General features: G+C 36.6%; 1 protein-coding gene across 1 annotated transcript; it reads right to left on the bottom strand.

Annotated features, from left to right (window-relative positions):
- Nucleotides 1-40: 40 nt before the first annotated feature.
- Nucleotides 41-5,014, bottom strand: LOC18437904 (receptor-like protein 7). The gene has a single exon (XM_006848102.4). It carries the CDS (start codon nucleotides 3,874-3,876, stop codon nucleotides 598-600), a length of 3,279 nt encoding a protein of 1,092 aa, XP_006848165.1. The 5' UTR covers nucleotides 3,877-5,014; the 3' UTR covers nucleotides 41-597.
- Between the last annotated feature and the right edge of the window lie 12,029 nt (nucleotides 5,015-17,043).

The following is a 17,043-nucleotide window of genomic DNA, read 5'->3' as shown; positions in this document are numbered from 1 at the left end:
TAACTTTAGCTAAATTAAACTTTCACAGGAGTCAGAGATAAAAGAGTATGAAATTTTGATTCTTTCATTAACAGTTGCTCAATAAATCAAAATATACAAATAACCAAAGGCTATACATGAATTGCGCAAGTGAACTAATGAAAAAATTGAAAATCGTAACAATGACTTTTCGACACTTCATTCTAGCTTCTCACATACGGTACCAGATATTTAACCCTATCGTCATCCATTTCAGTTGGAAGTGTGACCATCGCACTCTGCTTGAAAGTGATTGGGAGTATAGGCCCCACGAGCACATATATTTTCACTATTTTTCTACTCATATCTTGAGTATTTTGATCCAACCCACCTGATTCATTTTCATCTGTGTTCCAAACTATGAAATAAATCACCTCATCAAATGCTTGGTCCAGAATCAGCAATGAGTCAACCTGAAGAGAGCAGTATAGACCAGCTCAAACAGTAAGAGCCCCACCACCTGCTAGTTCAAATCTGACCAGCAACCTCATCAGTTTAGAGCACTGATTGATTCTCATTCATGCTTTTCAAGGGAAGTATGTTTTTGACACTCTCCAAAAGAAAACATATGTTTGCCTCTCAGATGGGGTCAATGGGATTCATCTTGTCCCGGCAAGAGCACTCCGTGTGCACCGCTTTCCACTTACTGGTATCCAGACCAGTGCAAAAAACACAAAACCTTTGATCTAAGCTGTCTTCTTCTACTCCTTCCTTTTCCTCACCATCTTCTCCTTCTTCCTCTGCTTCTATCCTATTTAGTCCAATTTCTGAGATCAGTCGACCCAGAACCCGATCCACACACTCAAAATACCATAGCCTCTCATCTTTCCAAGCCATTAGAAGCCTGCCCACTACACCACCTCCAATTCCAAATCCTAGACCCCCCAAAACAAACTCCCATGAAGTGGCCTTCGCCTCCTCATTAGTTGTGCTATTTTTCTGCTGTTGTCCACAAGCCACATCTAATGGATATCCACAGAGCCCTGGGTTATGGGCAAAAGAAGCAGCATTGAAGGTTTGAAACTGGTATCCCTTGGGTATCGTTCCTGAGAGATTGTTCCAAGACAGGTTTAGAACTGAAAGGAAACTAAGCTTGCTAAGCCCCAAGGGTATGCTTCCTGAGAGATGGTTCTTTGAAAGATCCAAGGATTCGAGCTGTCTCAGGTCTCCAATAGAATCAGGTATAGGGCCCGTCAGAGTGTTTCTTGACATATTCAGTACACGGAGGCCCTTGAGCCCTCCTATTTGGCTTGGTATCACCCCTTCGAATGCATTGTTGGAAATATCAATGGCTGTTAGGATTGTCAAGATCTTCTGAAACTCCAAATCCTGACCTTTCATTGTGACTGTGACCATATCAAAATAATACAAGCTGCTTAGATAGAGGAACCCATATTGTAGAATTTGGGTTGAGTTGGTTTGTGACTCCTCTTGCATGGCCTTCCAGTTTTGAAAGCATTCTTTAGGCATGGGCCCGGAGAAGTTGTTGCCTGATAGGTCCAAGATTTGAAGTGCATAGAAACCAGGGGACCCTGTATCTGAAATGGGTCCATGAAGCTGGTTTGATCTCAGAACCAGGACTCGAAGGTGGGTTAAGGAACCTAGTGACGAGGGAAAGGTCCCAGAAAAATTGTTGTTACCCAAGTCAAGTATCTCCAGGTTGCTGCATTTGCTTAGTGAAAGGGGGACTTCACCTTGTAACTGGTTTCCATTGAAATTTAGTGTTCGAAGGTCACTGCTGGATCTGAACCTATCTGGAATTGAGCCCTGCAGCATGTTCTCCCTTAGGTTCAGCACGATCAGGCTGTCTATTGCGAAGAGGCACTCCGGAATCGAGCCAATGAGGTTGTTATGAGAAAGGTCGAGGACCTGCAGATTCTTGCTGTTGCATAGAGAGGAAGGAATTTTTCCAGAAAGATTGTTATGAGAAAGTGAGAGAAAGATGGAGAAATTCAGGTAAATGCCAATGCTTTCCGGGATGCTCGAGCTGAAAAGGTTGTTGGAGTAGTCCAAAAAAATGGCAGCTGAGGGGAGAGAGGGGGGACCTGAAAAGTGGTTTGAATGTAGGTCAAGGGTGAAGGAACTGGAGGAGGGATTGGCCAGTTGCCCTAGTTCTTGGAGCTGGTTTTTAGAAAGATTGAGTTGATTGAGACTCAACTTCCATAACCAGTTGGGTATTGCCCCTTCAAGTAGGTTATCAGAGAGGTCCAAATACTTTAATCTCTCTTGGGTTTTAATGAAATCGGGGAACTTGGTTATGTTGCATGACCGCAATTTCAGTGTGGATAAGTGAGGGAATGATTCATTGCCATTGCTGCTATTCAAAGAACTGAATTCAATAACTAAGTTGTTTCGTGATAGGTCTAGATTGGAAAGGTTCACACTCTTTGGGAGGAATGACTCAAGGTGAAGGGTGCCATTGAACTTGTTGGAGGAGAGAATCAGGACTTTCAGGTTAGAGAGAGAAAATATGGAACCAGGGATCTCTCCATTTAAGCCATTTTCGCTGAGGTCCAAGGTTTCCAACTTGGATTGAGGGGCTTGGAAATCAGGGACAGAAGTATCCAGGCCGTTCTCGCTTAGGTCTAGGACTTTTAGAGATGGAAGAGTGAAGAGAGAGGAAGGAATTGAACCGATAAGCTGGTTGTTCTTGAGGTTGAGTCTCGTTAAGTTTCGAAGCTTACCGAGAGATGTTGGGATCGAGCCTGTCAATAAATTGTGAGAGAGATCGATCTCTTGTATTCGCTGAGAACCCAATGAAGGAATTCCACCACTTAGCTGGTTAAAAGAGAGATCGAGACTGAGCAGGTCTGCGATGTTAGAGAGAGTAACTGGGATTGAACCATTGAAACTGCAGTTGTTCAATTCTAATTGGATCAAAGACCCCAGGTTACCAATGGAATCTGGCAAAGGGCCCGAGAAGTTAGTATTTGAGACCAACAGGTTCTTAATTGGGCTATTGGGGGGAAAATATGGGAAATATCCGGAGAGGCGTATGTTGTAGGAAACATCTAGCATCTGAAGTCTCTGAAGCTGGAAAATTTGAGCTGGGAATTCTCCCTTTAAATCGCATAAACTCAGATGCAACTCTTTCAAGTTAGAGAAACTCGCAAACCAATCAGGTATCGTGGAAGCAAGAGAATTGCCATCCAGGTGGATCTCAGAGAGAGAAACAAGTTTCTGGAGCGACTCGTCAAAGGGACCAGATAGAGAGCACCTCTGCAGGCTTACAATAGTAAGGCGAGGAAGCGAAGCTAAGGCTTGGCACCATTGAGAACTCGAGGAAGAAAGATTCAAACGATCAAGCCTGAGCTCCTTCAAGCTCTTTAGGCTTTGAACCAGGGTTTTGAAGTCTGGGTCCTCGAGCTTCAATGGGGTTGAAGAGAGAGAAGAAAACAACGGAGAGGTGGAGAGGTCAAGATGAACAAGTGAGATCAATTCTGAAATTTCCTTTGGTATCTGTCCGGAAAAACCAGAATTGGAGAGGTTGAGATAAACCAACCCTTTTAGCTGCCCAATTGAGGGAGGTATAGAAGAGGAAGATAAGTTATTAAAGCTCAGATCAAGGTATTCAAGGTGGGTTAAATTGAAGAGAGAAAAACTGATATTACCAGAAATTGGCAGTTGCCCTAAGCTGCACAGATTAAGTCTTTGGACAAAGCCAGTGAGATTGTTGCAGGCTATGCCTTCCCATTTGCAACAATCTGAGTTGGGTATCCATGACTGAAGCCTTGGAGGAGAGATAATTAGGCCTTGCTTGAACTGGAGAAGTGGGGTGCTCTGATTTTTTGGGCATGGGGCCTGGGCTATGGCTAGAGAGAGAATGGAGAAGCAAAAGGGCCATATCAGGGAGGACATTAGGAAGATAGAACGACGCTTGTTTAGGGAGAGACAAAGTTCCTACCTTTTGGAAGTTGGAAGTGGTTCAGTTTAAAGTCTTGAAATAGAGGTGGGGTGGGTTTGTGGCCGACCGGCCGACCACTGGTTTGGCAAGGAGGCCGTGTGGGGAAGATTGGCAGAGAGAGAAAATTGGAAACTTGGAACCTGAGAACAGTTACGGAGAGAGAGAGAAGATTAGCAGAGAGAAAAAATGGGAAACCTGGAACCTGAGTACAGTAATGGATTGAGAGATATGATAGGTAAGATAAACAGGAGGGGAGATATTCGTTGAGAACTTCTCAAGAGAAATAATTGACTAACTTTGATTCAGAGAGAGACAGATACGGTTCCAAGCAGAAATATGAAACGCATTGGACTTGAACAGGAGTAAAAAACAGAGAGGCTACCCTTTATTTTTAAAAAGAAAAAAAGAAAAAAAAGAGAGAGAGATGAATTGACAGTTAGTGAGAGAGAGAGTGGGTTTGATGCTGTTTTGGTTTTTTGCAAAGAAAAGAGACTAAGGTGATGTGAGGAATTTGTTGGGTCAAAAGAAATGACGCGTTTTTGGAAGGATGCCGAAAGGACAGGCTCGCCCATTTTTTATCGGACCCGGTTTCTATGCGGTCAAGCCTTAGAAATGTGGGCTCGTAATAAATCTATTTTTTAGATGGTTTTTTGGATTTTATTTTTTAGATGGATTTTTGGATTTTAATTTTTAAAGACATGTACTTTTTAACATGGAGAGATGATGAATATGAAAACATAAAACCTAAATAATAATTTTATAAAAATTATATTTGAACCATTAGTTTCTATTATTTTTACATGAAACACCTATTTTTTTAAAGATCGATGCTGTGACTTTTTTTGGATCGTATAGTTATGCGGTCTGTAGCCCGAATGAAACAATTTTTCTCTGTCTCTCTCTTTACTTGTCTAAGCTAAAAGAGTTAAAAAAAAAATAAAATAGGGGCTTCAAATTTCATATTTATAAAAAATTAGAAAATTGTTTCATGCGGGCGGACAACATGACTACATATGCGGTCCAAAAATATAAAGCATTCATATTTAAGATGGATGCAAGTAGGTATTTCATCAAAAAAAAAAAAAAAGAAGAAGAAATTAATAGTTTTTTCATAAAAAAGTAAAAATTAACTGTCCAAATGTTTTTTTAAAATAAATTATTATTTTTAATTTTTAAAATTTATTTATTTTTCATATTCATAATCTTCGTGTTAAAGATTACATGGTTTTAAAAGTTACATCAAAAAATCCTCTCAAAAATAGATTTAGATTTATTAAAAAGCTCTCATTTCTACAGGCTTGAGCCACTTAATCACAGGCTCTTTGCTGGCAACATTTGATTGGAAATATTGGCGCTCTCTCTACCATTATGATTTTAATTGACAAACACTACTTTTCTGTTTATACTCTTTTTTTACAGTTTCTCTCTCCACCATTTTCATTTTTTTAATAGTTTCACTCTCTATACCATTTTCTCCACCATTTTGATTTTTTTAATAGTTTCCCTCTCTATACCATTTTGACTAAAAGCATCAGTTCTCTCTTATTGATTGAAAAATTGCTTCTCTCTACCATCTTACTGAATTGTAATTGAAGTTCAATTATCCAGGCTTTTAGGAGGTTCGTCTCTATTCTTTTTTCTTTTCTCTCTCGAACTCCTCCCCCTAATTACACATTTTCTCACTATAACTCCTCTCTAACCTCTCTGTGGGCCTTCTATTGCTGATTCTATTCTCTCTTAAAATATATCATTTTTACTAACTTTGTCTCTAATGGTGTTCTTGTCTCTCTCTAAATCATCTTTCATTGTGTTCGTTATCTCTCTTAACTCTTCCTCTTTCTAATCAAGTCATCTCTTACTAATTATAGTCTTTCTTCTGTCTCTCCTTTTTTTTTTTTGGCAGTCAATGGGGAGAGGACTTCTATCTTTCGTAGAAATTGAATCTAGGATGTAGCATTACCCTATCTTTGATAGAAATTGAGCTTAGGATGTAGCGTTGTAAATCGTCAAGCACTAACCATTTAGGATCATTGTGAAGTCTGATCTCTGTATTCGAGGGCTTCCAAACAAATACTCTTTAACACTATTTCCTGGTATCAACAGTTCAACTTCTATAGACTTCTAGGTTCCAAGGAATCCCCAAATTTGGGCCCTTAATGGCCTCCCTATGGTTCAGGTAGGTTTTTTAGGCAAATTTATGAAAGAATTCGTTAGAGATGAAGTATTTACTATGTTACTCATTTGCAACGATTTCAACTCAAGACTATGTATTTTTCTATGAATATTTTGAAATGAAATGAAATCAAAAGAAAAGTGTTAAATTATTCATCTCTCATGGGTGATTTGGTAAATTTAGCTCATCTTAAAAAGTTTATTTTTTGATGTATATATAGAGAAACCAAAGAAAAAAAAAAGTTGCATAATTTATTCATTTACTTTTCTTAATTTCCATTTTCCTGTTTTCTTTGGCTAAAATTTGACTCATAAAGTCTTCACTATTCCCTGACCGAAATCTCATTTGTCCAACGAAAGTTGGGAGAATTTCGGACCGTCGAAATTTCGGTTTTACGGCTCGCAGGTTTCTTTGTTGTTTCGAAATTTTCATGTAAATCAGTTTGGATGGCAAAAATGTATCCAAGAATTAGAATTGAAATTTTCAGGAAGTTCAGAGAATTTAATGTATTTCAATCTTGTAGGTTTTATTTCTTTAATTGACATTTACGTAAATATTCCCAATACTTTTTTAAATTGGCTCAATTGACCTATGATAGGGTTGAAACCAATGGTTTAAAAAATTCTATCATGGATTACAAAAAAAAATTCGATCATGGATTAAACAAAAAAAATCACAAATTTTCAAAAAATTCAATCATGGATTACATAAAATTCGATCATGGATTACATAAAATTTGATCATGGATTACAAAAAAAAACAAACAAAAAAAACAAACAAAAAAAAACAAAAAATTCAATCGTGGATTACAAAAAAAGAAAAAAATAGTTCGATCATGGATTACAAAAAATTCAATCATGAATTACAAAAAACTCTATCATGGGTTACAAAAAAAGCAAAAAACAAAAAATTCAATCATGGATTACAAAAAAAAAAACAAACATTTCGATCATGGATTACAAAAAAAAAACAAACATTTCGATCATGTATTACAAAACATTCGATCATGGATTACAAAAAATTCTATCATGGGTTACAAAAAAAAAAAAAAAAGCAAAAAAATCGATCATGGATTACAAGAAAAGAAAACAAACATTTCGATCATGGATTGCAAAATATTCTATTATGGGTTACAAAAAACCAAAAAATTCAATCATGGATTACAAAAAAACAAAAACAATTCGATCATGGATTACAAAAAAATCGATCAAGTATTACAAAAAAATCTATCATGGATTACCAAAAAAAAAAAAAAAAAAAAAAAAAAAAAAAAAAAAAAAAAAACCGTATGGAATCGCCAATTCACTGTTCGGACTAGCCGATTCCGTACAGTGAATCGGCGATTCACTGTATAGAATCGTCCGGTTCTCTCTAGAACCGGACGATTTCCGATTTTTTGGGCGATCCGGTCCCTTTTCACTATTTTCCGAGTCGAACCGGGCGAGTCCGGTTCGACTGGGCGTTTTTTAAAACACTGGTATAGAGTATTTATTTTATATTATAGTAGTTCGTGGCTTTGAATGAACGAATGAGGGTTCACTTTCTCTCTCTAGCGTTTTAGAAATTTTACATAATGTCAGAGCATTTCATCTTCTTACTCTAAACAAAGATTTAATCTGCAAGTGCTTCCTCTCTCTCTACATTGTTCTTTCAATCGATTCTACATTGTTCTCTCTTTGTCTTTCTTTCAATCTCTCTTTGAAACATTATGATTTGCGCTTTATCTAGTTTTATTTAATGAAACACGGTCCTTCTCCACTAATAATTTACCCAAAAATAATAATTTTTGAAATTTTAAAATATCATCAATATTTTATAAGTTACCTTCATATATATATATTAAGAATGTCTTTAGTATGTCAGTTGGCTTAAAACATGTTATACTCCCTTCGGGAGTATATTATCTATTACTCCCTAGGGTAAAATCCTATGTAGAATTAATTTTAGGATCTCAAAATTTGGAGGTATAATCTCTTCAACTTATAGATTAATCTCAATAAAAAAATTTATTAATTGCAACTTTTGCACACTAGAAAAAATAAGGTCCCAAGATTGAATAGAGATTATTCAATTCTTAGAAAGTGAGATCTAAGTATTAGAAAAATCAAACTTCAATTTGTCTCTAGATGGATCCCAAAATTTCAAATTAAAAAAATCCTCTCACGTTGGTCTTTTGACCGAGAGAGTAAATGCAAACTATGTTCCCCAAGGAATATAGTGTATGTGCCCTTGCAATTTATCAAATTTCAATGGATTGGATTGAGCCCAAATCTTATTTGTCATACTTCCTACCATCACACAACCGTCAAAAGTACAGAAAATAATTAAATGATGTGGTTTGCATAAGGTTACAATGTTAAACAATCAAAGTAATGCGCACCTCCAATGTCCGTCATAAGATGCAATTTTGGTATCAAAAATTTGTAGGACCGCTCAAGAATTTATTCTTATCTCTAATTATAAAATTTTAAACTCCAAAAATAGCTCAAATCAAGTAGATTATAAATGCATGAAAATCTTGAAATGGCGATCTAGATAATGTGTACAAAATGTAATATTTTTTGGACTTGAAATCCTTTTTTTTTTTTTCTATTTCCATATATCATGCTATCAAGATAATTGATTAGATCTTTTTCTAAAAGCAAAACATCTTTTCTTATAGTTTTTTAAGTGCACCTTATTTCAACAATATAAGATGTCAACTTTATATAAACCTTTTTCAAAATAAAAGAGTAAAATATCTATACAAATTTAAGGGAGTTTGGTTATTTTATTCATTTAAAATTATTTTTTTATATTTTTTCAAATGCATAATACTGAGAAGTGTGCACATCCAAAATTTGAGCTTAATCAGATACATACAAAATTAATTTTTGTATTTTTAAATGCATAACATTGAAAAGTATGTACATCTAAAATTTAAGCTTAATCCGATACGTTAAAAAAAATAAAATAAAATACAATATATACTTTAAAAAATGGGCCATGAGCATAAAATATGAAATATTGAAAACAATTTCTAAATTGGACAAAGTATAAAAGATATTTACATAAATATTTTACCTTTAATACAAGAATGTAGTAATCTATCCTAGCAGATGGACGTGAAAAGGGCACTTAGGAATATGTCACAAATCTCATAATTGTTTTTTGACTTTAAGTATGGCTAATACTAAATTCCTAATATATATTTTCCTATCTAACAGCTAGATATAATTATGACCTCGTAATAAAAATATGCAATGTGATTGACTTTATCCTTTCTAGAATAGGCGAAAATGATGGTCTAGAAAATTTGTTTAAATATGAACTATTTTTAGAGTTTGAAATCTTAATTTTTTTTCACGACCATAATGTTGAAGCCAAGATGATCAATGTAAAGGTTTTCGATGCTTGAATTGCAATTTTTGATGAGTTTTGAGGTGATGCTTAACTTATTTTAATAAAACTGCAGTCCTATCAAACCCTTTTCCTTTTATAAATGGAAAATGTTAAATATAAAATAGTTGTCTTGCTTGTAGAAATAAGGTTGCAGTATCTCTACCATCTATTTTATTCAAATGGTATAAATTTGACACTATTTTAAAAAGATATCGTTTTTTTTATTCTGATGTGCCAAATCTACAATGTCTAACTAAGCATGGATGGCGCACGTTACTACAACCTCACCTCTACAAATAAGATTAGAACATTATATAAAGGGAAAGTTTATATAGAGGTGAGGCTCTAAACAATCAAATTACAGCCTACCTCAAAAATTTCACTAGAAGAGGTTGTTTTGATGCCCAAATATCATCAAATTGATCATCTCGACATCAAGATACATGGATACGAGAAAAAAATGGATTTCGAGTTTTGGAAATAGTGTACTTTGTTATGCTCATTTTGGACTATTAATTTTCAAGATTTTCAAGTTGTCATAGATATGTCGATCTACACCATTTTTTAAGCTTTAAACTTTATAAAGCAGATGAAAATATATTTTAGGACTATAAAAAATATTCCAGTATTGAAACCACATTTCTTGATACTATTTGAAGGTAGGCTCTAATTTGATTGTTTAGAGTCTAGCCTCTATGCAAACTGCACCCTTATATAAAAGGTGCAGTTTGTATAGAGCCGAAGCTTTAAACAATCAAAGTAAAGAGCACCTTCAAATAGTGTTGAGAAATGTGCTTCAATAGTAAAAATCTTTGTGACAGCCTTAAAATATATTTCATTATAAAATTTAAAGCTTAAAAAATAGAGTAGATCAATCAGATCTATGTAAACTTGCAAATATTGGAAATTGACGGTCCAAAAATGTTTTACAAGATATACTATTTCCAAAACTTGAAATCTATTTTTTTCTCATGTCCATGCATCTTGATGTCGAGATGATCAATTTGAGGATATTTTGGCATCAAAACAACCTCTTCTAGTGAATTTTTGAGGTGGGCTCTAATTTGATTGTTTAGAGCCTCGACTCTATATAAACTTCTTCCTTGTATAAACCACATTCTTTATAAATAAATACCTTTCCTCAATGGTTAGTACTTAGTAGTATATGGAGCACCACAGGGACATCTACCATTATTACTTATGATGGATGGTAGGGATTAGACCCAAGAGTAGTTGCATAGGTATGGAAGGTTGACAATGGGCCTAGTAACCCAACCCTAGAAAAGAGGTATGAGCCACAAAGTGTGGCTCGAGGGCCGGGCCTCTATGCGTCGAGGGCAGGGTCAGGACAAGGTTGGGGCCACAACAGAGTTGGCTTGGTCCAGCTTGACCCTTTGTTTTTTTTATCCTTTTGATTCTACTTGGCCATGCCCACGATTGGAACCTCTTTGGCCCAATCTGGACTGGTAAGTGATGCAAATAATATTAGGGTTATTTTAATTTTTAATTATTCTTTTGTTTATCTCTTCAAGAATAGGGTGCGTAGGGATAATTAGGTGGGCATGAATTTATCGAATTTATCTTGTGCATATTGATCGGATTGGATTAGTTTAGGAGTATAAATAGATAAGGTTAAATTAGGGCAGCTAGTTTAGGAATGTAAAAGGATAAGGTTAAATAAAAAATAGTTTTTAGGCTTTGGATAAAAAGGGATGGTACGTGAAGTTAAGGGAAGAGAGAGAAAATATAGAAGAAGAGATAAAATAAGAAAAGTGTAGAGAGAGTTTTTTTGTTAATGTTCATCTTATTTTTTAATCTATTTAAAGGGAGGTTTTCCTTCATTGTAAAAATGTAGATGAGTTAATAAAATTTAGTCTCATGAAGAGATTTTGGGGTGGATTCCCTTGCAGACCTTGAGAGAGGGTATATTCTCTCAACATTTTATTTTTATTTTTTTTTGGTTTTATTTTTTTACATCAATTGGTATCAGAGCTAGTCAGATCTAGAAAGCGAGTTAGATCTAGAGAAGTTAGATATACAAAAACCAAGTTAGATCAAAGCAAGTTAGATTTGCTATGGATGATCGTTGGGAACAAGCTTGGGATCGTTGGAAACGAGCTATAGAAAAGTTTTCTAACATCCTAGAGGATGTTTGAACTAAAATACGTGAGAAGAAACAAGAGATGCAGCGGTTGGAGAACAATCTTCCTCGTGAAGAAGAAATGCCGCTGTTGGAGAACAATCTTCCTCGTGAAGAAGAAATGCAGCGGTTGGAGAACAATCTTCCTCGTGAAGAAGAAATTAACAAGCTAGATCTGCCGTGTTCTATAGAGACGCCATATCCACCACGTCCTATAGAACCACCATGAGATTTTGACATTAAAATCTATCTCTCAAAATTTCATGGTTAAACGTGTTCATCAGTTGAACTTGGTGTTTTTTTGGAGCTAGACCCATTCCAGGTTAGGAATAATTAGCCCAAGCTCGTATTCAACAATTACTCTTGGAACACAGTTACAACTTTTTGAACTCATGGTGGGACTTCATCATCAACTTTTGAGCTCGAGATCGAGTTTCTCCTTACCCGGGGAGAATGACGCAAATAATATTACAGTTATTTTAATTTTTAATTATTCTTTTGTTTATCTCTTTAGGAATAGGGTGCGCAGGGATAATTACGTGAGCATGAATTTATCGAATTTATCTTGTGCATATTGATCAATTGGATTAGGTTAGTTTAGGAATATAAATAGATAATGTTAAATTAGGGGAGCTAGTTTAGGAATGTAAAAGGATAAGGTTAAATAAAAAGTAGTTTTTAGGCTTTGGATAAAAGGGGATGGTATGTGAAGTTAAGGGAAGAGAGAGAAAATAGGGAAGAAGAGATAAAATAGGAAAAGTATAGAGAGAGTTTTTCTTGTTAATGTTTATCTTATTTTTTTAGTCTATTTAAAGGGAGGTTTCCCTTCATTGTAAAAAAAGTTGATGAGTTGAATAAAATTTGGTCTTGTGAAGAGATTTTTGGGATGGATTCCCCTGCAGACCTTGAGAGATAGTATATTATCTCAACCTTGAGGTGAATTCCCTTGCAGACCTTGAGAGAGGGTATATTCTCTCAACCTTTTATTTTTATTTTTTTCTGGTTTTATTTTTTTACATCAGTAAGGCCTGGGCCCTCCCCATGTGGACCACTCTCGGGCTAGGACCAAGGTTGTTTGGATCTAGGCCTATCCCCTTGCCAGTCTGACGTACAATTAATATCCATCATCAATTGATCATCATTAAATGACTTTCACGAACTTAGAAAATGCCCCTCAAAATATAAAAGAAAAAGTTATATAAGGATGCTACCTTCTTTTTTTTTGACAAATATTACTACTTTTATTAGAATCTAGAAAAATTCAATTATAGAGTTAGAAATGAACAAAGAAGAAAGCTGAGAACCCCCCCATTGCCAATTTATCAACCAAAGAATTAGCTTCACGTTAAACATGAGCGAAAGTGACCGTGAAGGAGAAAGATAAGTCCATAACTCGTAACCAAAGAGAACGGAGATCCCATAAAATATACTGCTCCTTATTGCACCACTTGACTACATTCAAAGAATCTCCTTCAATGCAGATAGTATCCCCACAGTTTCTCTCCTTAAAGATCTTCAAACCGTGGTATAACACACTTAGTTTAACCCTGTTTGTAGTAGCACACCCAATAGGACCAGCATAAGAGAAGATAACATTGCCACCACCTTATCTTAGTCCGCCACCTATGCCTGCAATTCCAGGATTACCAAGGAAACTACCATCAAAGTGAAGGTTCAATGTACCCTCAAAAAGTGGCAACCAAAAAGATTTAGGACGACTACTATTGACCCCAAGCAGAAAAAGGTTGCTAATATTTGAGAGCACATCAATCTTAGACACTCCTCACCTTTCCTTAAAACAGAAAACCACGACCAAATAGACATTTTAATGGCATAAATCAAACAGTCCAATGTAAGGGACACCCTCAAAAGTTCTTCTGTTTCTTTCTCTCCAAACTTCCCAAAGAATAATCCATTTGGCTATGTTCCACAAGGTTTTACCAACCTTAGGCAGATAAGGCAAAGATAGTTGAGGGATAATCCCGTCCACCACAGGAGGAAGAGTGAGGCTGATGTTGACCAAACCAAAAAGCTAGTACCAAATCTGATTTGTAAAAAGGCAATGAACCAAAAGGTGTGCAATCGATTCGCCATCAGTTTGGCATAATAAGCAAACATTAGGAAGAATCTTACTTCTTTTGAACAGATTGTCGATGGTTAAGATTTTATTCTTAGCGGCCAACCAGATAAAGACCTGAACGTTATGAGGTATGGGCCATTTACAAACTTTGGCTATCTGGCGATAATCCACCGCCATCGATCATTAAAAAGGAGATTGTAGCAAGATATAACAGTGAAAATACCATCACTCTCCAACACCCAAACCATCTCATCTACTGCATTTGGAGCGACATGGACCTCATCAAGCAGTTCCATCAATGCACACCATTGCACAAGCCGAGTATTGTTGAGCCTGTTATAAGCCAGATGAATATTCCAAGACAAATTGTCTCATCTTCTCTGAACTGGCATCACGACAATTTCAAACAACTTTGGGAATAGAGACTTAAGAGGAAATTCCATAGCCCATATGTGATGCCAAAACAAATTTGAATCCCTACATCCCAGAGACCATCTGCAGTAACCAACAATAATTGGTCTACAACTGGCAATGTTACTTCATAATTGAGAGGTTTTCCTACCTTCCCCTTTCCTGAGCTAGACATTCAAACGCCCAATGCCATATTTCGCAATGAGTCCTTGGTATCAAATATGGTATTTAAGATGGAGACTACGCCACCACCATTTGCACAACAATGCTTGATTTACCAATTTGATTTTCCTTATGCCCAGACCACCATCCTTTTTGGGTGTACAAACCCTATCCCATCTTAGCAAATGGAACTCCCGATGCTCGCTGCTAGAACCCCACAAGAAATCCATTAAGAAATCAAACTGAAGCATTCTGCATAGATAGTAAATAGAAAAGCGGAAAGGGGATCCCCCTAATGGAGGCCTCTAGATGCACGAAAAATCCGATAGGACTACCCTTGAATATCATAAAAAAATGGGCAGAAAGGCAACCATAAATCTAACTGTGCCACCTTCCCCAAAACCCATACATTTCAAAATTTCCAACAAAATCCTCCATTCCACCCGATCGTATGCCTTTTCCATATCCAACTTCAACAGAATACCAGGCTTCCTACTCAGCACTCTGGAGATACACTCTTGAGCAATAAACATGCTATCTGTAATATGCTTATCCTTGATAAAAGTCGATTGATTAGCCGAGATCAAAATGGGTAAGACAATTTTCAAGCGCTCTACCAGTACTTTCGCTAAAATTTTGTAAAGGTTGGTTAGAAGACTGATAGGATGAATATCAGAAAGGCTCGAAATCACTGATTTCTTAGGAGTCAGAGCCAACAAAGTCGAATTCACCCCTTTAAAGAAATCGCCCATGATCATGAAGCCTCTAACAAACTCCAACAGCTCCCCTTTTACCAGATCCCAAAACATATGGAAAAATGCCAAAAGGAAGCCATCTGGACCTAGGGCTTTGTCCTCAAGCATAGAAAATACCGCCTTATGTAATTCTTTCAAAGAAATGTCCCGCTCCAAAGTGGATCTTAAATCACTCGAAAGAGTCTTAAAAAGAACTCTACTAAAGGAAGGGGACATATTAACTTCTTTGAAGAATGCTTTATTGAAATGGTTGATGGCTGCCCCTTTCATGGCATCAGCATTTTCATAATCTATCCTAGGAAAAGACAACCCAGAAATATCATTCTCCCTTCTTCTGGCATTGACAATAGCGTGAAAATATTTCATGTTCAGATCCCCTACCTTCAGCCATTTTGAACATGACCTTTGTTGCCAATAAACCTCTTCATACCTCCGTAATTCCTCCAATTCTTTCAACTTTTGACATTTAACGAACGCAGATTGCTCAGACAACATCCCAATGACTTGAACATTGAGATCTACCATCTCTAAATCAGCAAGAGCAACCTCAATCTTCCTCTTAATGTTAAACTAATTTTCTTTCTTCCATTCTAGCAATTTATGTTTGACATTTAAGAGTTTTTTATGAAGTTAATAATCAACAGTACCTTCCACAATTGTATTGACCCAGGTTCTTTAATCAACTCCACAACCTCTATTTTAAACAACTATCCTGCCTCCATCCAAAAAGGCCTTAGACCAGCATCCAATCGACCTGAGGTCAATAGAATTGGGCAATGATCTAGGCAAAGCTTTGACAGAGGAAAGAGGAAAAACTTCAATCCACTCTGGTGAAACTAGGAATCAGTCTAATTTAGACATCGCCAAATTAGAAAAACCGTTATTCGACCACGTGAACTTAGCACCACTAATAGGCAGATCCACCAGAGAATTATTAACAATAAAACCATTGAACAATCTCATCGCAAGATTTATAGGAGGGGATGATAAACATTCCTTAGGCCAGCGAATTAGGTTGAAATCACCACAGGAAAAGAAAAAGAACGAATCACGAAATCTAAATCATTAATAAAAGGGTTTTTAGAGCAGACAAGCAAGGACCATAGACATTAAAAAACCCCCAAGAAAACCTCGCTTTTGGCCCTTGAAAACCTAGAAGAATAAAATGATCCCTTACAATGACCTCAAAGTTAACCAACACCAAAGGGTCCCACAAAATCCAAAGCCCACCAGATGTCCCAACAACATCGATACCATAAAAAGCCATAGCACTATTACCCCAGACTTCCCTCACCCTAGAAACACTGGGGCTAGGCAGCTTTGTCTCTTGCAAAATAAGAACTCCAAGATTAAATTTTGAAACCAAAATTTGACATCCTTTTCCTATTTGGATGCCCCAATCCTCTAACATTCCAAGACATAAAATTCATTAAAATTAATGAAAAGAGGAAGAAGAGGAACCTGGTCCGAGTGGACCGCAACGAGCTGCACTCTCCTTGAACATCGCCACTTCTGAGTCATCGTCAGATGAATTGGAGGAGGAGGAATTCTTGGTTGGCTCCGGTGGATCATGAAAGAATATCGCTTTGCAAGCAGGGCATGGATCTAATCCCGAGCCCTAATTCTCGCCCAAGAATGAACATTAATACTTGGTATCTTAATCTTCTTCCCGACAACCACTTCTTTAACTTTTGTCATCCCTTTAGCCGTCGCCACCCCTTTCGTTGGTGAGTCGAAAACATTAGGAACGCCCCTGAAGTCATCTGGCAAGTTACCGCTAATCATATCTCTTTTGTATGTAAATCGGGACATACGTCGAGCCTTAATCTCCTCCATTATCACAGAGATAGGAATGTCTTCCATACCCTTATCCTCTATCATTTTTGCGATGACAGGAGCCTCCAACTTTACAGAATCTTCCTCCATCACGTGACTTGTTGACTACATTAGTGAGAATTTCAATGACTGGCCAGCCTCCAAAATCCCATCGTCCGGCAACTTCACAGTCGAAAAATCTAC

This window comes from Amborella trichopoda, chromosome 8, assembly GCF_054954075.1.
Source record: "Amborella trichopoda isolate Santa Cruz 75 chromosome 8, AtrichopodaSantaCruz75HAP2 v2.0, whole genome shotgun sequence".
NCBI classification, from domain to species: Eukaryota; Viridiplantae; Streptophyta; class Magnoliopsida; order Amborellales; family Amborellaceae; genus Amborella; species Amborella trichopoda.
This window is presented reverse-complemented; position numbering and strand designations above follow the sequence as displayed.

Bases quoted from the DNA above. Each gene is read 5' to 3' on its own strand.
- LOC18437904 (XM_006848102.4), bottom strand. From the start codon at position 3,876: ATGTCCTCCCTGATATGGCCCTTTTGCTTCTCCATTCTCTCTCTAGCC.